Source organism: Ptiloglossa arizonensis, chromosome 14 (assembly GCF_051014685.1).
Source record: "Ptiloglossa arizonensis isolate GNS036 chromosome 14, iyPtiAriz1_principal, whole genome shotgun sequence".
NCBI lineage: Eukaryota > Metazoa > Arthropoda > Insecta > Hymenoptera > Colletidae > Ptiloglossa > Ptiloglossa arizonensis.
The window spans coordinates 4,997,272-5,021,758 of record NC_135061.1 but is presented as its reverse complement, the minus strand read 5'-3'; the positions used below and the strand labels follow the sequence as shown (position 1 = coordinate 5,021,758).

Genomic DNA, 24,487 nt, shown 5'->3' with positions numbered 1-24,487 from the left:
CCCCTCCACCGCAATACCGACGGCGACCTACAATTTAGGGCGACTAACAATAAGTGCTTTTCGCAGCACGTGGAGGCAGTCGTCGTGGTTTCAGCCGACCCCGCGGCGCGAGTATACGAAGACCGCCGAAAGACAGAGACGCAGATATCTCTTCGGTCTGTAGGGACGCGTTCACGTACTATATACATATGCGTACGTGACGCCACGGCACGTTACGATACATTTGGTTAATCACGGATTTATTATCAGTGGTCGAATATATCAAAATACGAATCCAGTTTTTAATCAATTCTTTTTAATCCTTTCGTTTCTTAGACTTCTACATCGAACTACATACATATGTAGTATGTAGGTAGGTATGTACCTACGTATGTACATTTGACTCACAGGATTATAATTGTAAAGAAAGCTATTTTTTGGATATTGTAATGTTTTCATAATAAATAAAGTAATATATTGGGGATCGAATTTAAACGCACTCCTATCTTCAAATACATTTTATTCTATCGACGTTGTGCAATGTTTATATACAAATTGAATTACAGTAAAATACAATGAAAAGCTATTCAAGGGAAAGAACTTCCTTCTAAATTTTCAAATTGCGAACGTTATACCCTTAGTAGTTGAGTGAATGACATTCTTTGGAAAAGGATCGGTCAACGGGAAAAGAGTTGGTAATGATATGAAACAGGCTTCCTAACAAATAATTAAATGGAAATTCACCAGTATATTGTATCCAAAAGAAAAAATAAATAAATAATTTTAAAATATAATTTTGTATTTTTCCTTTTGTTTCACAAATAACAGGTCTTACTTATTTTTAATTTTCAGTAGCCAAGCGTATTTTTAGAAATTCAAAAAATTACGAGTATGCATTGGCAAAAGCAAAACAAACGCATCTTGTCATTTTTGTACGAGTACGTGTCTTACGTATGTATAAAAATGTTGACACAATAAAAAGGAATGTTTATTAATGATCATGTAAAGGCAACTTACGTGATATGACAGTTGGCATCAGAAACCGGGATGGATTAAATTCAGTGTACGTGGTCGACGAAATTTGTAACAAACGCGTGTAGGTACTTTCTCTTTCTTTCTTACACGCCTTGTCTCTCTCTTCATTTCAGAAGCATGTGGTCTGACATTCATAGGTTCGTCTCTCATTTTTTCCTGTATGTATGAGATTCGATGGTAATTGTGTTTAATCGTAAAACATAAATTTCTATATGCTTGATTTTAAACATTCAATGAAGAATCGCAATCAGCGCGCTTAATAAAATTGTTCAATTATCGTACGACTAAATTGTAACACCGGAACCGAATCTGAAAGGGTGTCAAGCTGCCTTTTAAATGCATGTTAAATAGTACGTAATCTGTTCGTGGACGGCCAAATTTCGTTCGACTGCGTCGTGGTCATGCCTGGGACAAGTGTCGTGCGTCGTAACGATATTGCTTTCGAACGGAGGAGAGCAATGACCCACTGCGCGCGGTGCACGTGTGCCGGGTAGAAACCACGACGACTGCCTCAGGACGGGGCATTGGACGCCGCGTGCGCCGGCAAGAACGACGACTGCGGTGCGTCGATTGCTGTTCGTGTGTAGTACCTCTAGGCTGTGGAAGTGGCGTATACAGACAACAGTAATGATAGTGACAATGACACCGGCTATCGTATCTATGTAACAGTATTAAAACTTCGCAGGTTATGCTCGAACCCTTAGAAATATTTCAAAGAACGATGACGTCATTAACACATGTAAATATATTAAAAATCTTTACAAGTACCTTGAGAAATGAAATCGATAGTTATTTAACGAAATGTGATGGAATGTTTTAAGAGCATTTGAAAGAATCTATAACAATGTCGATGCAAATTGCCACCTTTTTTATATTTTTACATTACGTACTAAATTAAATAGAATACTTCGATAAGTATTGAATCGTGTCCTGTTTTGAAATTTGTCCATAACGAACGATGTTACGATCGTAGCCCTTCGTCGATACGCGTTCGTTGATTCAGATAATGGAGATTGCTTGACGGACCCCAAACTCGATGTTATCACGGCATTATTATTCTCCTGAAATTCAATGTGGAATCTTGTATTTGACCATATCACTTTATTTGAACATTTTGAATTAGAAATATTTTGCATTTTTTAATACTGATACATACTGGGTTGATTTTCTCTTCAATAGCGCAGGTAACATTTTGTCGTTAACGTAGAAAGCAAACTTTCAAGGTTTGATAAGGTACGATCGTTATTCACATTTAAATTATAGACAAGAGTAGAAATAGACACGTTAGAGTGATATATAATGCGTTAATCAACGATAATTTTGAAGTGTATTCGAAGGATATAACACGCCAGTATTATTCACGTGGATGCAGATAAGAGAATCGTTTAAAACTGCAATTGCAATATGCAACAGTGCAACGTATTTTAATAGCAGCTTACATACAATTTACGTATTTCTGCACACATTGCTTTCGTATCAAAATTTAATAAAAAATGTTTATCAGACAATAGAATAAAAACTTTATTTTATTTTTATTCAAAACCTAATATATTCAACACCTAATAAAATTGTTGTTAAAAAGTAAGAGTACTATAAATCAAAATTCGATCATTGATATTAACGAAATATATACTATAAAGAATAGATATAATCTCAATGAACGATTGAAATCGTACAATATAAAATTATCAAGAATTTATAAAGCACAAGGTGCTGTCGTTATGAAAGACAGCACTGGAGAGTGGGAAGACACGTGGGCCACACACTTACGTGCTCGACACACACAGTGTCGGGGTTGTGTCGAGATCGTCGAGGGTTCCGAATGCGAAGATAGAAGAGATCGAACAGCAGTAGTGGGGGCATGGACCAACTAGAAATATCGAGGGCTTGGAGGGGAGAATGGTAGGGTGAGGGTCGAGGTAGCAATCAACTCTAGAGCGATGTCGTACCTTGACCAATCTCAACGCGACTTGTTTTAAGCTATGCCAGCGGTGACCTTAGAAATGACTCGTGATCGTGCCGAAACCAAAATGGCAAAGGGAAGAGAGGATACACTCAATCTGTCCTTTTCGTTTTCACTAGCCAGCCGTGCTCATTCACGGCTCCCCGTGTCAAGAGTTGCGGCAAATACAGATACAAATTACTTTAATTCTTTACTCCTGTAAGATAATATAAATAATACGACACACATTACATATGTATAAAACATTCACTCGATTGCCTGTCGTTCAAAACACACTGTAATCGTTTATTCACTTCGATACATTGAAATAAATACATTACGTCGAACGAATCAGTTGAGTTCTAACAAATAATGAAATACCGATATAAAAGTTTCAATGAAATTTTAGCTTAATATCTAAAATTTTCAATGCATTTTAAGAATACTTTTTCGGTAAAAACGAATCCTTTCTTAATATGTTTAAATTAATTTATTGATAAAATTGCTTTACCGATGCATTAAACAAATTTCTAACTAAAATATATTTAAAAATGTATTACTATTTCTAGTAAAATAAAACAGTTCTTTTTTTCATTTGAACCATTTGCATGGATGGGTATCGATATTGACGAAGTGGGCTTGCACGACAAACCCAAGTAGATACATACTGCCATCTATCGTAATTTAGAATTCCTTTCGGATATCAACTATAAAGTTTGCAGCGATATTATGAAAGATGTAAATTTCTTGAAAATTTGAAATGATTACCCTGCTAAGACAAAATTATAATACAGCTATGTATTACAGACGCTGTAAAAATCATTTAACGAATCAATCTGGTTCTAATACATTTTTTCAATTTCGTGTTTAAAAGTTCTTATTATTTATTATTATGTAAAAGATTTTGAAAAAGAATAATTAAATAAAAATTAAATTTAAAAATTCTTGTACAATTTTAAATTAGTTTTCGGCAATTTATTTCTTATTCACTTGATATTATGTTACTCCACAGAACAATGTATTTCAGTTATTTCATAAAGGACCCCTAAGTTAAGATGTAGCTATCGGTAAAAAAAAAAGATTGAATGAGGTCAAATCGGCATACATATGTATATACCTAGTTGGTTCAGAACCGTCACGTGCAGATGTGCAGGTTGTTCACCACACAAGGGTAGCATTGGAATCGATTAATTCAATATTAAAATTTTGTCTTCAACATTTAAATTCTTTAATTCAAGAAATGTATTCTTCTATTCTCCTATTCACCACGTTACAAAAACATTTAACAAATTTAAAAAAAGATATCATGAATTGTTTAAAGATTGATAAATTAATTAAGATTTTTGTGACAGAAAATGACTGAATGTTGAAAATTACGATTTAATATGTTTGAATTCTACTACTATGTATATAAATTAGTATTTATTCATAAAATCTAGTTACTTTTCTCCCTTTTTTTTTGTATAATAAATTGTACTTATACTGTGTGATTATTGTGATAAGTATAATATGATTATCCAAATTTTTATTTGTTTTTAACCACTTTCTAGTAGCGGACGATTATATGAAAGTTTTCACAAAAGCGGCTTATACCCACGTGGCGGTACTGTTCGTATTAAGTAGAAAGTGGAAAGTATTCCTAAGGTCAATGACTTCATTCCACGTGTAACAATGTATGCGACCAACTGCACTACACAGTTTATTACATTTCAAGGTCGTATGTATACGAACATGACTTTGTTTAGCTTTCTCTTCCTTATTTATTTCTCTCTAACGTTACATAATTCCAAAATCACGTGCTAGAGATGAACCGATGTAAACTTTTAAATTAATATCAATAATTTAATATTAATTTAAATTAGCTATGTTTTAATAAAGAATATTATTTATTATTCATTGAAGAATTCAAATTTTGTAATCTATATATGTCACATATAAGGTTGGTTTGAGAGATCTATTAATAATTGTTTCAATTATATTTTTTTACTTGAAATATCAAAATTAATTGTTTAAAGGAAGTTACTGAAATGATGAACGTATGTTGCGTATAATTATGAACATATTTCAGTGTATTCCGAATAATTGTTAACTTTACTTAGTTTAAAAGCTTTCGTTTCGTACTGCTAAATATTTCTTCTTAAATATATATGTACTTACATTACTACATAGAACTTACAGTCATTCTAAAAACAGTAGTCATAAATGACTGGTGATTCAATATGATCGCTACAATAACGTCTAGTATACGTAATAGTCGAAAGTGTGTGTCCTACTTTAAGACAAAATCGTAAGAAAAAGCGTTGACTAAATTGAGAGGACAATGACACACTTTCTGACGATACAAGGCACGACAAATTTTCTTCCAGTAATTTTTCCATGCAATCGATTTAGAAACTTTTGATGGTCGAATAGGAGTACTTATCTACATGTTAGATTTCTATTGTCATAAAACTGACTATTTACTGCATTTACAATAAATGCAATATTCTGCATATGTCATGTATATTAAATATTCTAATTTACTAAATATATATAATATAATATATTTATACATGTGCTAGATATATTAAATATGTAAAATATGCATTTTCTGCATCAATATTAATTATCAAAACGCAATGAAAGATATTTTATAAATAATATTTAATCCCATACATTGATAAACTAATTTAAACTTAAAATGTCACAGATCTATTGACGTTATTTTGTAGCGATTCATGCGACGCATTATAATTTAAGTTATACAAGTCTCGCAAAGTGTAGAAAAAATAAATCGAAAGTCAAGAATAAAATATTTTAAAATAATACTTTATTTTTGAGAAAATCGATTTTGAAAATTTATTAAATATATATGTATTTAATTCCCAGATATATAATGACTTGGTAGGTTTTTTACTTTTAAAATTGCTGGAAATGTTGATCGTGTTGTTGCATATTGTATGTACTCATACATACTTGGGGTTTTTGCACTAGATTATTACGAACTCTTTCTAATATGTTCGCGTTTTTACGTATAATTTAAAATGCAATTATAAGCTTCTCCTATAAATATTCAATGTTTGTTATGTCTTCGATATAAATAACTGATTTAACGACTCTATAAATAAAAGTCAAGTTATGTTAAGTTTGTTGATTGCAATGGGTAGGGTATTTTTCTGTTGTGGCCTACACAGTATTATATATATATTTAAAAAATGTCTTACTTAGACTTAAACATGCTGGTATTCCATTGTTTTGTAAATATAAGCACGAACGATAGAGGAGATGTACACTTAGGCCCATTAAATCATTATCTGAAAATTAAGAGTATGATCGGCACCCATACCGATTGAATGATCGGAACAGTATGGTGCATTTAGACAAAATATCGATAATCTTAAATTCTCGTAAAAAATGACGTGCCACTTCAAACAGTGTAACTTTGTCCTAAAGAGCTTTATATATATTTAAGCGTCCCATTTAAATGGTCCGTTCTGTATATAATTTTATAGGAGATAGATAAAGTTACGTAAAACGTGGTAAAAACTATTATCTTGACGCATTGACATAATTCTGATGATTGAAATACCAAAGGAAAAGGAATTATTACATTATAAGAGTTGCACTACTACTGGAATCTCAATTGTGATGAAAACATTGAAAATTGTTGCAATGGCAATGTTTTGAAGTAAAACACTCAAAATTGCACTTTAAAAATCAAAACTCGGTCAAAAATATCTGGCCATACTATTTAAATGCAGATCATGTGCATCTCTCCTTGCACATTACGAACATGTAACAAAGGACCTTCTTTTTCAATGATAAAATACTGTGCGTTTAAAATAGTGCAGTCAGGTTTTTTTGATAAATGCATACATATTCAATAAAAATGTAGTCACGTGACGATTTTTGTTTGTACCAACTTTATTTAAAATTTTGATTAAAAAATTAAACTTTTTAATTAAAATTAAGTGACTTCTTTTCTCAGTTAAGAACCAATTGTTCTTTATAATTATTAAAATTAATGGTGTAGTAAATTTGGTTATCCAAAAAAGAGACTGAAACAAATTAAATAAAATTACATATATTAGTTTCATCTAGTGAATATTAAAGCGTAGTGTTTATTTAAGGTGCGCTATTTTGTAGCCTTTGATTATCACTAGAAAAAGTAACAAAGATTAGTTCCATCAGTAATAGGTATCAAAGATTACAAGAGAATTTTGCATTTACACGATTAAAAATGGAGAATAAGTTTATACCATTGATTAATTCCTGGGATACTTTATCAACTGTAACTACATTTGATATCGGTAAGTTACATAACCTTAAACTTCCGCGCAATTTCGAAACGCGTTTGAATTGACAATATTAATCTGTAGGAAGGAAATCTTTCTTATTTTCAATAATGCATCATATGATTTAAAATAATTATGTATTAGATGAGGCAATTAAATACGATAATTATAACAAAAGTTGATTTCACGGTACAGTAGAACGTCTATTGTTATAATACAATATTTTAAATAATATTAAGATATGCATATTATCTTCTTCCAATAATTGTTTTTCTATTGTATTCGTCATATTGTTAATAGGTAATAAGACAAGATCTACAATATATATAAATAATGACAGTAATCAAACTAATGGGCAAGTTGTAACTGTTGAACCCTCAGTTAGTTTGTTAATTCAATCACTCATACAAAAGCTCTGTATACTATCTGAAGAGAATCCAGTTCACAGGAAGAAATTATATTTTGGTAATTCATATATGTTTTTGAAAAAGATTAAGTTTGATTTATTTCTTTCAATATTAAATGTTGTCTTTGTAAAATTATGAAACAAAGTATATTAATTCTGGAATGAAAATGGATTAATTTTTCTTTATTACATATAACCATGTTGTATATCTAACAAATCGAGTTGCAAACTTTCATATTTCTAAAATTTTTACATTTCCATTCCAAGTTTTATCATTTACTTAAATTAACCAACAATGAATTAATCAACCAACTTCTATAACATTTATTTCTAGCGATCTGTAATAGACTCCATGACTTAAAATTAATAGATAATTCTTATAAATTAACGGAATTTGAAACGTTAAGAGAACAGTACCAATGTGCATTGTATCATTTGGTTAAAGTTGCACGAGCAGCAACTGGTTGTGAAAATGTATTACAAGTTTCTAGGTATAATATTTAAAATAAATTATTTGTATTAATATTATGTACAAATAGACAATTATATGACCTTTATACATTTCTTTTACATAGTTCATTAATGCCACAGTGGTCCAGATATCATATAGAGTTTCAAGAAATAAGTTTTATTGCTTCTGGAGGATTTGGTAGTGTTTTTAAAGCCTTACACCGTCTTGATGGTATTGAATATGCAGTGAAAAAAATAATAGTGCGATCTGGACGAGTTAAAAGTATTATGCAACATCTTGAAGAGGTTAAAACTCTTGCCAAATTAAATCATACCAACATAGTCTCGTATAAAAGCGCATGGATTGAACCGACATTACCACCAACTTTTATACCAAGTTTGCCACCTTTAAGTTATTCTCAAAGCAAACTAAGTTCCTTGAATGATAAAACAAAAAACAGATACAAATCATGTGCAAGTCAGAGTTTAAATACACAGAGTCAATCAAATTATAGCTCTAGTTGGAATAGTCAGAGTAAGGAGCATTTAGTCCTTGAAGAAAACTTTGAACAAGACAAACTATTAATGCAGCATAGTAGAAAGATAAACTACAACTCTGGTATGTACAAGCAGATCAAAATCAAAGAACAAAAATTAGTTTATTAAAGTTTAACTAGTTATGTAATTAATAATGATATTATTGACAAAACATAGGACAACGGATAATTGAAGATGTTGCTGTGGAGAAAACTAATTCAAATAGCATATCTTTCAGAAGTGATAGCAAGAATGAAGATAATAAAACAGAAATTAGTGCAAACTCTACTGATGGTAGTGAATCATGTGAAGAATCTAATAGCAACAAACAGCTTTGTCCATATGTACCTCAAGTGGTATGTGTAAAAGCTTTATTTAAATTTTCTAACAGAAAAATATTACATAAAATTTAGTCAACTTAATTACACTTTTTTAATTTCAAGAAAGAACGGTATGCTACATTGTACATTCAAATGGCTCTTTGTGAAAAAACACTTCAACAATGGCTTGATGAAAGGATTGAGTTAACCACACAGGAAATGATCATTGCTATATTAACACAGATTCTTTGTGGGTTGGACTACATACATTCCCGTGGAATTGTACATCATGATATAAAGGTAACAAAACAATAATGGATCAATACATCAAATAAAATACTTACGTATCTTTTAACGTGTTCACACTAGCATCTAATTTTGTACACTTTTCTACTGAACTGCGTGATATAAAAGATGCATGAGTACTTTTATATTGTTTTTAGTTATTAATACAAAGGTTTAAATGATTAACAAATTACAGTTTGACCATAGATAAATTAAGTTAGCATGTACATGTTAAATATTTACTTTCATACTTATTGTGTGTATATGTTTTATTTTATTTCAGCCAAGTAATATATTCATTTCAACATCAAATTATCTTCAAATACAACTAGGTGATTTTGGATTAGCTTGTCCATTGCAAAATGAAAATCATCATTCTATATTTGGTACACATACATATGCTGCACCAGAACAACTCCAGGGACGATGTGATCCTAAAGTATAGTTTCCTTCTCTAAGTACAATATCAATTTTAAAATATGTTTTAAATTAACTTGTACTGTTCTAGAGCGATATGTACAGTCTAGGAATAGTACTTCTAGAATTGTTAGTACATACAAAAACTCATATGGAGCTGATAGAAATAATTAATGGTTTTAAAAGTGGTCACATACCAACAACACTAACTGCTACTTATCCTAAATGGGTATGTTATTAAAATAAAACCTTGTAGTTCTGATCAAAAAAATAATTAAGAATGAAAGTAACTTATTTTTTGATAGGTACATATAGTAAGTCAATTAATGCAAACAGATCCTAAAAAACGTCCATCGACGAGTCAATTGTTACAAAACTTGAACGAAGATAAAGATATAACAATAGCCCAATTGAGAAGTGACATTACAAAGAAAGACAATATAATACAGAAGTTAGAAGAAAGGATATTAATTTTAGAAACACAGATTACAAAATATAATGTACCAGTAGATAATACATAAGCTTTTATATTAATAGAATTGAAAGGAATTTAAAAAAAATGTGTGGTATTATTTTTTTAAAAATAAGTTATAAAATATGTACAAATTTGATGGTATGCATTCTTATTCTGTGAATTTATAAAAAAATTAAAATAATATTAGTTATGCATTAAACTTTTTATTCAGTTATTGAATCATGCATTTGTTAGATATGATTATAATATAAAAAGAATTGGTTTTTTTATTTAACGATATATATGATAATCTATCTTTATATTAACATAAGGTATTTGTAAATATTTTTTATATTACGAATCTTTAATTTAGTTCGTACAAGAAGCTAAATTAAATCTCAATTATTATATTGTATTTCTCTTAGATTTTATTTCGTGAATATATAAGATATTAAAAATATATGTATTAGGAATATATCGAAATAATACCAATTTGTTTAATAGTTTATACATAAAAATAATTATTTCCTACATTAGGATAAACTTTTGTACAGTGTATTGATTTTGTAAATATTTGTTGAATGATGCTAATTATATACATTTTAATTTAATTCATTTGAGTATTCATTCTTATCCTTAACTATGGTATCTAGTAATTTTTTAAGTTGTATTCCTGCAGTTACTCTGGTCAATATTCGAGGAGTGACACATTCTTGTATTAAATATTGTATATTTGAATATGTTTTTAATATATCTGTGGGGATACTATGCAGAAGACCACCAGGTAACACACTGTTATTTATATTTAATGCTAATAATATCTGCAAATACAGAATTTTATTGAAAATGTAAAACTTTTCTTTTTAAAGTAATATTAGTATAAAATGTTTTATTTAATTGGTAAATTGATAGTTATATTTTTTTTGTACTTAGCTTATGATATTAACTAACCTTACAGATTGCATAATAATTATGATCACTAGTTTTGTGATTACATATTTCAGCAGGAGAATATACTAGACATTCTGTGCAACTCAAATTTTCAGTATTTTCTTGTAATTGGATCCATGTTGTTGAGTTCCCTAAAAATATGTTTACAAAGCTCCTAAATAAAACTTAATGCCATTCTGCATACTGTTTTATTTATTTAAATATGATATCTTGTTAAGTTAATAACACTATTACCTTCAAGCATAATATTTTTATCAACAATAATTACATTTTCTAAATCCACAAATTTTGCATTATTATTTAAATCAACTGCTATATTATCTGCTGATACATCAGTCAAATAAAAACCAAAATCATCATTTTTATAAGTGAATACATAAGCAGCATCTAAAAGACTTGAAGCTATTTTAGCTCTGAGTAACCATGGTTTGTTGTAATAAGCTGTCAGTGGTAATCCAACATATTCTTCAATTATGATGCGTCCACATGCACCCAAATATTTTGGTACTGGCCAATTTTTATTTGCAGGTAATATCTATTGGCAAAAACTAAATATTTTATACTTTATTATACAAGATGTTTCTAATGTAGGTGGTTAATGAAGATTACATTTTTTTATTTACAATCAAAATTTGTATAAATAATTGCTTAAAGAAATGATTGGAAATTATCTGCTTTCATAACAATTAATGCCTTGTATTAATGTTTCTTGAATTGTCAAATACATTTAAAAATTCATGGAGAATATTCAATTTTATTAAAGAAAATTATATCATACAATATCAGAGTATTTTAATCATACTATTTCAATAGTAGTGATAGGAACATCATAAACAAGAGTTTTAGGATATCCCCATAATAAGAATTTATGCAGTGAGTGCTCTATTGTTTTAATGATTCTTGAGTATTTTAATCAAAATGTATCACAGCTTCATCATACATGAATTAAATTGATCATGCAATATTTGTAATTTTATATTTATGTCAAACTTTGTTCTAAACAAAAGAGTGTAATAATTTGAAAGAAAGCAGTTTCAGATGTATTCTTATAGATGTATGTGTAATTATTTTGTTTAGTTTTGTAAAAAATAATTTAAAAGGAAATTAACAACTTACTTAATGTAATACGAATTAATGAATACAAATATATTTAAATAAATAAATATTAATTAATGAAATAGCTATTATATATCTAAAATTAATTTGTATACCTGAAGAAGAAGAGGCTCAGGATTAATAATAGTTGACATCCAAATATTAATATTAAGTGTTTTTGTATCAATTTGTTTATTGTTAAAATATATGTATTGTAAAAGATTGCTCAAGTGTTGTGCATTTGGACAAACTCTTAAACGATTTAAATTATCCTTTGTAAAATTCAAAGTAACTTCTTGTGCAATGAGTTCATAGAAATCTGTATTATCTTCATTGTTTGCATTCTCTAAATTCTTTGTACAAATATGGGAAAAGTTTTTGTTTTCGCAAAGCATTTGATCAAATGCATTTAACTCAGACGAATGCGCTAACTTTTTTAATATAACTTTATTTTCATTAAGAATTCCCAAAAACACATTTTTTACTCCGAAGAAGTAAGAAAATGTGGAATAGAAATCATATGGTGTAATATCGATTTTATGAACGTAATTGCACGCAGAAGTACCAAAACATGCTGGACATTTATGTAATTCGATTAAACGATCTACGTCTGGTCGGAATGTAATAATAATCTTGGACCACTTTAAACAGATAAAAACTGTTATGAAGAACAACAACTCCCATTTTTTAAACTTTAGAATATTATATAAATATGATAAAATCATAATTTTTTACAATTTTTTACGACCTATATATCAATAAATGTCGAAGTATTTTGTTTTATTAAGTTCGTTTATTAAATTAAGTTACACCCATGACAGAATATATAAAACAAGCTTTACGTTTAATTATTGTGCATTTAATGTAATAAAAATATTACACGAAGTTTGCTACACAACTTTAAGAAAGCCTCCAATCTAAGCATAGAAAAAGTATATTATCATAGATAGGTATGTCCCTACGTTTGAATGAAGTAAAGTCACCATATAATATTCCTCGTTGAACAGGCGGCTTGCGACTGACACAGGCCCTTCCATTTGCGATTCACCCCCGTAATATTCACCGTCTTTCAGATCTATAATACATATATACATAAATATACATACAAGTTCATGGCGAATGTGGAATGAAAAATTCAAACGAAAGAGCTAAAAGGTAATTCCATACGATTTGCATTAAGTGATGTATCAACATAAAATACCACTTTATTTAATAAGTTTGTAATATTTTAATATTTTTCTTCTTTTGTAAAATATATATAGTTAATAATATATAATATATAGTTAAATATATATAGTTTGTACAAATTTTACATTCTTTAACATTTTCGTTTTAGTAAAAAATTCGTATTTAAAGTAGAATTTAAAAGAAATTATTAAATGGAATGAATTTCTTTAGTTATATTTTTATTTGCAATTTTAATATTTTAGATGTAATAATTTTTTTATATTAGTTTTTGTTATTACATTTATAACGATTTGTAATTCATTACTTTGGGTATAATTTTGAGATAATGGGTACTCCTTTAAATACATATTTTAGGTTTTTTGCTATTGAATAGTTTTGTAGGAACAAAGAAGAAAATAAAATTATTAATAGAGATAAAATGTTTTTTATAGATATTATTTGTGATAAATTTTGTTAATTAATTTAGAAAATGAGTAAATATTTAAATTCATTTCTTTAATCTTTATTGTATTGAAATGTGAATAAAAATCTTTTGATATAGTGGTATATTTTAATGTACTTTATTGAATTTTTAATTCTTCATTGAAAATTTCAGGATTACATTAACTAATCTGTATTTGTTTTAAAAAGAATGTCTTTCATGTATGCTACGTATATGATACTTTTTGTATTATGTCTCAGTAGAGGCGATTCCAATATTTTAAGTAAGTTCTGTTACACATAATAATTCTTAGGTATTATGTGAATAAGGTATATGTAATATAATTTCTATATAGATCCTAGTGATATAGTAATTGTGGTATTAAGTCAAAAGGAAGGCTATCATGCAGCTCATGCTGATATTTTAAAGAAAGGTATCTTGGAACAATCTGACATGCTCGATAAAGTATGTGTAACACATATTTTATATCTATTATTTGAACTAATTTCTTGTTGTATAATATTAATATTTAGCATAATAAATATAATTTGTATGAAACTTGCAATTTTATCTTTATATTAGGATCCTCCAAAAATTGTTTTATCTCATGAGTTGAATATTAATGGATCATGGACAATAATACCACTATTGGATCATTTATTAGATACATTCTCAACTTCAAAGTGGTTTTTCTTTTGTCTAGAAAATACTGTAATCAGACTAAATAAACTGTTGAGTGTTCTCTCTAAATTTCAGGAGAATAAAGTATGTCATTAAAATATAAAAAGTGTGTTAATTTCGTAAACAATTATGTTATGGATTGATTTTTTATTGTAGAATGTATGGATTGGCTATGCACTATATGATCATGAACCAACCATCATACATCACTTTGCGGAGCATAATAAAAAATTTAAATATCCACATATAGCATCAGGTTTTGGAATAACATTAACTTTGTTACACAGGTATATTGCACAAATATATTTTACTTTATCTATTATATATTTTATATATTTTATAAATTTTATTTAAATAATGTACACAAAAAATTCTTTTCTTTTTCAGTTTAGCACAAAAGGTTGTTGAAGGTGAAAGGTCAAAAGATTATTTTTCAATTGATGCATCATATGAATTTGCATCTTTTGTTTTAAAAATTGATAAAGGAATACGGTTGACACATGCATCTGAAATATGTATTGTATCCAGTGCAGATTGTGCCACATATCCAAGATACTTTCACCCATGTGTAAGCCTATATTTTTATATACACCATTTGTATAGCTTGATAATTTAGAAAGGATCCTTGAGGGAGTGACCTGAATATGGTGGGGTAAGTGGTGGGTACAAGGATCAGAATGTTAGACTTAGAAGGGAAATGCTCAACCTGGCCGATTTCAATTTTAATCTACTTTTTCAGAATGATAAAATACTAGGTATAATTTCTTAATAACATTAGAGTTATAAGTAACTAAAGTTACATATTTCAAAATATATAAATTATAAATAACAATCACTGTTACTGAAATGGCCATGGTGCAAATGGTTTAAGTGGACAATTCATGTGTTTACAAGTTAATTCATTTAATATTTTTCTGACCTGGAACTTTGAAGGATGGTTTCATCTTTTAAATACGAATTCGAGCAGATAAAAAAACTACGCGTTAAATATTTTCGTTAATTTTTCCTATGTGTAAAGTTTTATCAAAATCGTAATAGTTGAGTGATATTCCTTGTAAGTTGTTGAACTACACCATTTTATTTTATACTGTATTGCATATTATTCTATATGAAGGATGCATCTATATCGTCTGAAAACGTATATTTTGCTGTAAAAACCTGTACAAAGTATCATGTTGAGAGGATTCCTGTGATTAAGAGGACATGGGCAAAATATGCTAAAAACATTGGTTACTTTAGTGATGCTGCTGGTACGATCAATTTCACTATACATTAATCCTTCCTTTAAGGTACTCACATGTTGGAGTAATGCTGCATTAGTGGTTAATGCACTGACACACGTGTAATATCACTTTGACATTTTGATTATTTGAATTTGTGGTGGCTCGAAATAAAATTCATCACCAACACTGAATTCGAGATAGTTGGCAGATATGATTTTACACCTTGGAAGCAAGGATTATTGTATGGCTAATTGAATAATGTGTCTTATATATTGGTCATTGTTATGTGACATGCCTCTTTCCAGTATAGATAAATATTTACCTGATGCTTTCATTGTGCCAAATACAACACATGGTCACTGTGAAAAGACCTACAACATTCTAGTAGAGGTAGACAAAATACTAAAGAAAAAAAATTTAGATTGGTTGATAATTAGCGATGATGATACAATTTTTAGGTAAATTATTTCTTGTGTATAATGTACAATATACTTTTAACAATATATAATTGTAATATAATGTTATTTTTTTAATATTAGTGTAGCACGTTTGTTGCGTTTATTAACATGCTATAATTCAGAAACTCCAATTGCAATTGGAGAACGATACGGTTTTCGATTGTGGGATAATCTTTATGGTTATGAGTACCTAACAGGTGGAGCTGGACTTGCCTTGTCCAAGCCTTTAGTTCATGAAATGATACAACCAGGCAGGTGTAATTGTCCATCCTCTACAACTCCAGATGATATGTACCTATTTGGTATATGTTTAGCACGAATTGGAGTACAACCTGTACATTCACCATTGTTTCATCAAGTACGTAATACTTTTTAGCGATATTAATATTTTTTGCATTCTTTTGTTTTATCTATATTGTACTGACAACTTCATGATAAAATTACTTGAAAGATTGCTGTGAATAGTAATATAGGTCAATGTCAATTATGCTGAATTACACACACATTTATTATTAATCCATACTCAAATTCTGTTTCCTACACCTTTTTTTCATTTATCTGTATTCTCTTTTTGTTTTAACTGTTTCCTCCTTTCGAATTTTTGCCTGCTTCATTCTCGTCCACTAATCATAATTATTCCATGCCTTTGACTCATTTTAACCTTCCTTTTTAGGACAATAATGCTATATGTATATATTTATCAAAAGTTTAAATAGTTATAGTTAAATTTGTAAAACTTTGGACATAATATATTTGTTATAGGCACGTCCCTCAGATTATGCAACTGCTTATCTTGCTTCACAAGAGCCTGTATCCTTTCATAAGTTTTGGATGCTTGAGCCACAAATGGTTTACGACGAATGGTTCTCAAAGGCAGATAAATCCTTAATTGTAATTGACAAACATATAGAGCTATAATATCAATACGATACACCAATTATTTCAGCCTACTTAATGATATTATTTTAAATGTAGAAATGAAAGAAAATAGTTTAGAAACAATAATGCATATTTTACGTTAGCATTATTAAGATTTTCATATTTTTTTAAATGATGCAAATAAAAATATTTAATTTACATTTTATTAAGGCCACTATGTGCGAAATAAATTTTGTATAAATTTTATATAAATATTCTAATAAAAAAGTATTTATTGTCCCCATGTATCAATATAATAACAAAAATATAAAAAATGTAACGCACAATTGAATTAATTACATGTATATATATATCACAAATTCGATTGTAAGATTTCTCTCCACCATAACGGTCGTTCAAAATTTTCCTTGTCCTTAAAAATCCACTCTTTAATATGTTTATATACCTATTTAAGAAATAAAATTAGAAAATGGAGAATCGAACGATGAACAAAAGAGGTAATGACATACCTCGCCATCAGCCATTCCTAACGGTGAATTGATGATAAAATCTGGTGATGCCAAAACATCAACTAGAGCTACAGCGTCTGGGACTAATTCTTTACATAAAGTCACAATACCATTTCGTAATAATTTATCCATGTGACTTTTAGTCGATGCATAACCATCAGCATAAAAATCCCCTAATCTTTTTTCTATAACAACTGCTCCATAAAGTGAACACAACTTTATTAACACATTGCGTTCTTCGGATCTCCACTTGGAATTCTGTACACATTCTATGAAATATTTCATTATGGCGTGCTGCAAAAGAATTTCAATAAAATTAATACAAAAGACAGCTTTTAATATCGAAAGTTGAATGTTACCTGGGCATATAATATAGATAAACTTTGTGCAAGGAACACTTGCGAGTTGTTTCTAACTTCGAAATCGTCATCCCCCTTGCTTTTTAAATGTTGTACTTGTTCATATGTTTTTTTTAAGTAATAGCACACTAGCCATTTAAGGAAGAAAAGTAAATCTGTAGGAAATACCATAGAGTAGCATAAAATTGTGAAATAAATTATATTTATGTTATAAAATCATTTTCATACTTTCTGGTGTCAATGTTTCGTGGACTGTGGAATAAGAAAATTTTTGTAATAAAATTTTGTTTTGATCCTTTATGAAATCTGCTGTTCCAAAAGGAGAATGAACGGGCTTCTCATTGATCATATTTGTCCATTGATTCAATAACCAGTTACTGGTTTGCTGAATTAATACATTGTTCTCACCCTCGTAGGTACAATTTGCATCATTTTCAGCTCTTAAGTCACCCAGGCGTGACACTAATAATAACAAATAAAAACTGAATAACGTAAACAAAGTAAACAAATGTTTTATATGTATCTGTTTCATGGTCTCCATACTTTTTAGATAACCGTGTCCACCGCAGGATTCTCTACAATCTTGAATAATATCTCGACTAGTCCATGAACTCACTGGCTTGACGGCAGATGATAATGCATGAATTTCTATACCTTCGTTATCGGTATTAAATGATTTCTGTTGGTTTAGGAGTTTAACTTGAAACTCCTGTACCTGCTGTGTAAATGCAGCAGAAAATATTTTTAATGCGTATGTTGCTGCCAAGTGAGGAAACAGTCGCCATTGCTACATAATTGTATCAAATCTTTTTATTGCACAATAATTTCATTTAATGGATTTTCATTCAAATTATTTAATTACCTGTGCTTGATATTCTATAACGGGCCATTCCTCAGATTCTGATGGTCCAAATTGTTTCCTTACTGCACAATAACGAATAGCAATTACCATTGCAACACATGCATAATTTGCACATATGGATGTAACTGTAACACGACCCAAAGATAATGCACCCAAAGATGAACCTGTATAAATTAAAATATAAATTATATCACTAAAATTGCAAAGTAAGTGGTGCACAGTTCTTTCTTTCAGATTCTCACCAAATCGTTTGTTTTTGTTTTGTACGGACGTCACGTAATTCCCATCCTGAGTAACATTTGTTGTTCGATTCAACAAACACTTGCAAGGTATATGATAATTATTGAACATCACAAATCCATTATCCACCCCGTTTAATGCAATCTTTTCACCCATATCACCAACAATGACACCTGGTAAAGCATTATGGGTTTTTGGATCACGTATAGGTACAATAAAGGCATGGAGACCATGATTCTGTCCATTGGGTATGATTAATTGTGCAAAGATGATAGCATGTGTCGCAGTTTTTCCTAAAAGTAAAAGACTGTTATTTGTTTATCCGAAAATATTTCTTTGTGGAATGTAAAATTCATTTTTACTCTACTAATTACCTAGACCACCGGACCAACATTTTGCAGCTTCAAAGTCAGGTGAGTGTAAAATAAAGCTTTTTGAGTCCACATCGTATGTTGCTGTAGTTCTCATGCCTTTAGCGTTTGTTCCATGAGATATCTCCGTTAGTGCGAAACAGCTTGTATACTAAAAGAAACAATGTTATAGATTGTTTGTGTATTACACAAATGATCGTTAAAGAAAGTTATATCAAATATGAGTCAATAGGCAAATATGCTTTGCCGTCATCTAAATACGTAACGAATTCTGAAATACTGTATTTGAAACATACATATTGTCTCGTTATAGGTCGTCCTCAGACGTGATGTTTAGAACGGCGGGACAATGAGAAATCCACTCATGGATTTATTATTACAGAAGAAAGCATTGGAAATAAAACATGAAATTAAGATATTGCCTTCATTCAATGCCAGTAAGGGCTGCTTAATGAAATTTAAAGATCGTCACAATGTAAGATTACTTATCGAAGCCGCCAAAGACTCGAGCGAACTTTATAGTTTGTCGCCGTTATGTGCCCTCTCGCTTACTCGCAGTTTGTCGCACTTGCAGTGGCAATCACAAAAGCAGTGGAGGGGATAAAGAGACTACTTACAGCGAAGCACGACTTACGACCTATAACGAGACAATACTGTATTCACCTTGTTATACGCTTACCTCTCCATCTTGAAGCTTTTCTGCAATATCATACTGATCTTCCGTGCCTAAAGCATAGATTACGCTTGGTGCCATGCCTTGCATTACACCGATTTTTATCGGTATCGAGGCGTCATATTGAAACAATATATTAAACCAGTGCAAATTGCTTATTGGATGCTGAAGAAAAATTAAACACGAATCGCGCAATTAAAAATTTATCACTCCCTTTACCGTTAATTGTTAACATAACTAATAACACTTACCGCAATATTGTGATCTCTTAGCGCTCTGATTCGAGCATTGCAAAGTTTTCGTTGCTCGTCTAATGTGGGACTGGCGGGCCTTTGAAATACTGGTGATTTTTCGATGAAATTCCATAGAGTATTCTAAAATGATAAAAAAATCCGAAGTATTCACGTTTCGTGCAAGTGAACTTCAAAAGCCGTTGAGGCTTAATAGCCTACTATTATAATGAACTTTTGTACGACTTACTTGAAATTTCACAAAATCCTCTCCTTCTAAATTAAGTTTCATTAATTTCCAGTCGAATGTTGCACGTTTTCTATATGAATCCAAGCGACCCTTTGGTAAATCAGCAATTGTAGTTCCCATCCTCATCAGGTTCATAAATCGGGGTAACTACACATTAAAGTAACGATAAATGTACATTCACGCTAACAATAAGTAATGAACGGATTACTTCTAGTTCATTGCTTATTGTTAGCGTGGATATACATTAAAAAAATCAAGTGAGTGTGCTTATAAAAACTGTCAGTGAAAGTTTGACGAAGTATGAATTAGACGTTACCGTAGGACTGCTACTTATCATTATTGTCTTCGTACATTCTTTTATCAAAAGTGGACTTTGTGAGATACGAATTTAATTTGCAATCAGTAGCGATTTCCATCGAAAAGTATAATGTACGCTTATACATCGACCTATTTAAACTGCAAATAAAGGCTTGTTGATGTATGTATAATAAATTAGCAAGAGGGTATAGACTTGACGAACTTGTGACTTTATAAGATAGTCGATTAATTTGAAAAAGGTGAATTCATTGATCTCGGTAATATTCTTCTGCGGAATCCTCTTCATTCTGTTTCTTTGTCTCGTTTCGTAAAAGAGACATTTCCTGGATTATTATTCTGTGTCAATGATAAAATATGAGATTAGTGTTGATATTGTTTTGAAATTCGATCGCTCTATCTTGCCTTGCAGCGAGATTTGTTCAAGTTACATATATCGTATAACGTATCTAATTCGAGAAGGAAAGTTTGAAATAGTAAGAGTGAATCGAATACAATTAATATTTAATCTTCGGGTGGCCGTTTTAATGTATTTTTACAAAAGTAATACAAAGAAATAGTTTTTACCGTATTTAATTTTAGATAAAACTTTTGTATATGTTTACCATTTGTATTTTCTCATCGACATAATTTATTCGACTATTTTATTTTTAAACGTATTCTCCAATACGACAACATTCAAAGAAGTTTAGTTTTTATTACTCTGATTAACTTTAGTTAATCATTTAACTAAAAATTATTAAAATATAATATGCTTGTGTTCGATGTGATCCTTATCGTAAAAACGTTATCGATCAGATTAAAGTAGTCTTATAATGTTAAAGTAAAAAATATAAAACATTTACTTTTCTGCTTTAGTTTCGAGATGCGATGGGTATAATTTTTAAACACTGGGATATGTATATCATCCATAACTCGAAAAGTAAGGTACACAGGTCATACGTTTGTAGAACATTTATTACTCATCCTTGTTAGTGTGCAGATTCACTCTCTGAAGTATGGACAGGTATTTCTGAATCACCCCATACGCAATATTACACATTACGTGTCTTTCCTTTTCCATCGAATCAGGTTTCGTTGAGCTCGAGACGCTGGGTGGAAGGAATTAAGGGAAATGAATCGTGGAAAGTTAACCGTGCATTACCCTACCAAAAAGGTTAATTAATACATATTATCCGAAGTATTTGACATTGTTCTAAGTAGGAAACTTTATTCATCTGCAAACATTATTTTAATGCTTCCTGATATACAGTGATAAATAAATGTATAGGCCCAGAATGTATTTCCATATAAAGTGTTATGTAAATCTGAAAAAAAAAAACTTCTTGTTCAATTTTCAATTGAATCGAAATGATATGTTTCGAACTACCTACTTAAGATATTGTTTGCGGGGTACGTACTAGTGTGTTTCTCGTGAACTGTCAATAGTCTGTGGGACACGTACTACACGTTTTTTGTATGCTTCAGTTAAATTTCGGTTCCACGTCACAATTTAAAACGTTTGAAACAAACGCAATATAAATCCACTAAATTTGAATCTTATCGCATCTTATTTAAATATCCAGTCAAATATTTCGAAGGACTGATAATAGTAATCATTGAAACGATAATAATGTGTTACGCGCCTTTGTACGCGTAATTAAAATTGGGCGATTAAAGAATGGAGAAAATAGTACGTACTTGCATAAAAAAACTGCCATTATAAACAAGAGGTGTCTAAGATGAGTACATACGAAACAATGTCTTTTGATGGTAATCTATCATCGAAGGACTATTTATAGTATGGAATTAAGAAAGATCAAATGAAAATGATTCACGGTATACTGGTATAATCGGTTTGCTAATAAGGGATATTCTGGTAATATGGCTTCACGATGTACTAGAAATGGAACGATTTCTAAAAAAACTCTTTCCAACGTGATAGTTAAATATGTGTGTGTATGTAGCTCGCGCCACGTGAGTGGAAGCGCATCAGATTTTCCACATACATTATTAATCCATGCGTATCCTAGATAATCTTAAAATGACGTCATTTATGCAACTCATTTGCTTCAGTAATTTAAATATAAATCCACTACACTCGTGTCAGTATCACTGTTTTCAAATCATAGGATATATATGTACATATATATATATCTGCTCATAAGTATTAGGACATTCCGTATTTTTCGTGAAAAAGAGGCGAAAACCGTTTGGAGAAAAATATGTTTCTTATTGCAGGCGTCATATTTTTGTTGCTAATATGACTTATTCAATGTAATCTTTTTTAATATTATTTTTAAAGATACAAATTATCGTTTTATATCTGTAAAAACAAATTTCACTTTTTCTCCATTGCAAGAGTCAATTAACCTCTTAACTTTACAACTTATAACGGAGAGTCTCTCGAATCCACAAATCGAAAAACTTTAAGTTAGAGTGAGACTAAAAATATATACAACAAGAATATGTATATATTTTTAATTTGTTAAAATTATTGTTAATAACTAAACATTTACAATGCTTTTGTTAAGATCAAGTACTATACGAATACTTTTTACACTGGCTCTATATTGTCTGATATCTGTACATTTATTCGAGTAAAATAAAAAGTATGCACAATTTTAAATCAAAATGTGGACCTAATTTAATAAATATTTATAGATGTTTTCCAACCATTTGAAGATTGTTTAGTAAGAAACAAGATACTTGCTTAGATTAATTTATTGCACCTGTATTTTTAAAAGCTTTAATATCGTTTAGTATTCATTACCATCACTAAAACATTGTTTATGACCAATTTACCATGTAACGATGCTAGAATATAATTCTCATTATTGTTATTCATGAATAATGCATTTATTGTATCGGAGATAGATCATTTGCTTGAAGTACTATTTTATTTGTTATAAACTTCTATAGTAATTACTATTTTTCATAAAAAAATTCATAAACATTCATTACCTTTAAAGAATAAAAAATCAATTTCCCAATTATGATTGCCAAGTTGCGTTTTATCTGATTTTTCAATTTTTTGTTTTTATAAAGACAACTTTATGTACATTGAAAATGTACTAATAACAAACAGAACAGTACCATCACAAATATAAGATCATCCACCATAAATTATGTTATTATTCACATTTGTACTTATTATTACCAAATTACAAGCACTATTTGTTAAAAGTCACTCTACAGCGTATAAATCACTACTAGATACACAAATGGCTATTATTATGTATTAATCTCGGAAATAAAAAAAATGATACAAATAAATTCACTACTTCAACGACAACTCGATTATGACTGATTATCATTGGTGGAACTGTATTCGACGCAGATGTAAACATGATGTTGAATATATCGCTGCTTTTAGGAATATCGCTCATGAAACGAAAGATGATACATTCATCTTTTCGAGAATCGCTTACATTGAGTGAATACATAGTCTTAAAGGGCAGTGCTTAGTTTAGAGCGCTCAAGTTATTAGATGAAAGGGAAATAACCTCTAAATGATTTTCAGCCATCTTTCTATGATTGATTAGTAGTGCACTCTGGTGTACAATGTTTGTTACATACGTTGGGTTTTTCTGCGCATACTCCTTGAAAAGGAATCAGCATATTTAGTGTTTTGATCGAGTGCATGCAATATTGTATTGCAACGATCATGTTTATTCCTGTCGAAATCAGATTTTTGTTTGTAA

The 24,487-nt window shown here is 29.8% G+C and overlaps 4 protein-coding genes across 11 annotated transcripts; 2 read left to right on the top strand and 2 right to left on the bottom strand.

Annotated features, from left to right (window-relative positions):
• Positions 1-7,093: 7,093 nt before the first annotated feature.
• On the top strand, positions 7,094-10,248 carry LOC143154258 (eukaryotic translation initiation factor 2-alpha kinase 1). 2 transcript variants are annotated; one of them, XM_076326208.1, is made up of 9 exons: positions 7,094-7,245; positions 7,531-7,695; positions 7,971-8,127; positions 8,212-8,705; positions 8,801-8,979; positions 9,067-9,243; positions 9,512-9,667; positions 9,737-9,874; positions 9,951-10,248. In XM_076326208.1, the coding sequence occupies exons 1-9, from the start codon at positions 7,176-7,178 to the stop codon at positions 10,164-10,166; spliced, it is 1,752 nt and encodes a 583-aa protein (XP_076182323.1). In that variant the 5' UTR covers positions 7,094-7,175; the 3' UTR covers positions 10,167-10,248. The 2 variants fall into 2 exon arrangements, with proteins under 2 accessions (XP_076182323.1, XP_076182324.1); XM_076326209.1 differs by having other exon boundaries at positions 9,961-10,074.
• Positions 10,249-10,588: 340 nt separating this feature from the next.
• LOC143154322 (divergent protein kinase domain 2A) lies at positions 10,589-13,118 on the bottom strand. Its single transcript, XM_076326329.1, has 4 exons — positions 12,262-13,118; positions 11,285-11,585; positions 11,051-11,181; positions 10,589-10,920 (listed from the first exon to the last, which is right to left on the bottom strand). Exons 1-4 carry the CDS (start codon positions 12,868-12,870, stop codon positions 10,702-10,704), a joined length of 1,260 nt encoding a protein of 419 aa, XP_076182444.1. The 5' UTR covers positions 12,871-13,118; the 3' UTR covers positions 10,589-10,701.
• Positions 13,119-13,192: 74 nt separating this feature from the next.
• LOC143154321 (beta-1,3-glucosyltransferase) lies at positions 13,193-17,334 on the top strand. Its single transcript, XM_076326328.1, has 10 exons — positions 13,193-13,300; positions 13,929-14,037; positions 14,110-14,219; positions 14,337-14,519; positions 14,592-14,722; positions 14,823-15,003; positions 15,550-15,685; positions 15,969-16,116; positions 16,198-16,474; positions 16,879-17,334. The coding sequence occupies exons 2-10, from the start codon at positions 13,965-13,967 to the stop codon at positions 17,032-17,034; spliced, it is 1,395 nt and encodes a 464-aa protein (XP_076182443.1). The 5' UTR covers positions 13,193-13,300; positions 13,929-13,964; the 3' UTR covers positions 17,035-17,334.
• Positions 17,248-24,229, bottom strand: LOC143154318 (peroxisomal acyl-coenzyme A oxidase 3). Of its 7 annotated transcripts, XM_076326319.1 has the most exons (14): positions 22,205-23,142; positions 21,650-22,111; positions 21,010-21,143; positions 20,490-20,636; positions 20,261-20,383; positions 20,016-20,174; positions 19,340-19,487; positions 18,968-19,258; positions 18,726-18,889; positions 18,407-18,650; positions 18,092-18,325; positions 17,864-18,018; positions 17,505-17,798; positions 17,248-17,440 (listed from the first exon to the last, which is right to left on the bottom strand). In XM_076326319.1, the coding sequence occupies exons 3-14, from the start codon at positions 21,091-21,093 to the stop codon at positions 17,348-17,350; spliced, it is 2,136 nt and encodes a 711-aa protein (XP_076182434.1). In that variant the 5' UTR covers positions 21,094-21,143; positions 21,650-22,111; positions 22,205-23,142; the 3' UTR covers positions 17,248-17,347. The 7 variants fall into 7 exon arrangements, with proteins under 7 accessions (XP_076182434.1, XP_076182436.1, XP_076182441.1 ...); XM_076326321.1 differs by lacking the exons at positions 21,010-21,143; positions 21,650-22,111; positions 22,205-23,142 and adding exons at positions 23,748-23,801; positions 23,880-23,921; XM_076326326.1 differs by lacking the exons at positions 21,010-21,143; positions 21,650-22,111; positions 22,205-23,142 and adding an exon at positions 23,926-24,229.
• Positions 24,230-24,487: the final 258 nt, after the last annotated feature.

Bases quoted from the DNA above. Each gene is read 5' to 3' on its own strand.
- LOC143154258 (XM_076326208.1), top strand. From the start codon at position 7,176: ATGGAGAATAAGTTTATACCATTGATTAATTCCTGGGATACTTTATCA. The intron at 8,128-8,211 runs GTATAATATTTA...TCTTTTACATAG, and splicing joins AATGTATTACAAGTTTCTAG to TTCATTAATGCCACAGTGGT. The intron at 8,980-9,066 runs GTATGTGTAAAA...TTTAATTTCAAG, and splicing joins GTCCATATGTACCTCAAGTG to AAAGAACGGTATGCTACATT.
- LOC143154322 (XM_076326329.1), bottom strand. From the start codon at position 12,870: ATGATTTTATCATATTTATATAATATTCTAAAGTTTAAAAAATGGGAG. The intron at 11,586-12,261 runs GTATACAAATTA...TTTTGCCAATAG, and splicing joins CTGAGCCTCTTCTTCTTCAG to ATATTACCTGCAAATAAAAA. The intron at 11,182-11,284 runs GTAATAGTGTTA...ACATATTTTTAG, and splicing joins TAAAAATATTATGCTTGAAG to GGAACTCAACAACATGGATC.
- LOC143154321 (XM_076326328.1), top strand. From the start codon at position 13,965: ATGTCTTTCATGTATGCTACGTATATGATACTTTTTGTATTATGTCTC. The intron at 14,220-14,336 runs GTATGTGTAACA...TCTTTATATTAG, and splicing joins AATCTGACATGCTCGATAAA to GATCCTCCAAAAATTGTTTT. The intron at 14,723-14,822 runs GTATATTGCACA...TTTCTTTTTCAG, and splicing joins ACATTAACTTTGTTACACAG to TTTAGCACAAAAGGTTGTTG.
- LOC143154318 (XM_076326319.1), bottom strand. From the start codon at position 21,093: ATGAAGAGGATTCCGCAGAAGAATATTACCGAGATCAATGAATTCACC. The intron at 18,651-18,725 runs GTAATTAAATAA...ACAATTATGTAG, and splicing joins TTATAGAATATCAAGCACAG to CAATGGCGACTGTTTCCTCA. The intron at 18,019-18,091 runs GTATGAAAATGA...TATTTCCTACAG, and splicing joins CGAAACATTGACACCAGAAA to ATTTACTTTTCTTCCTTAAA.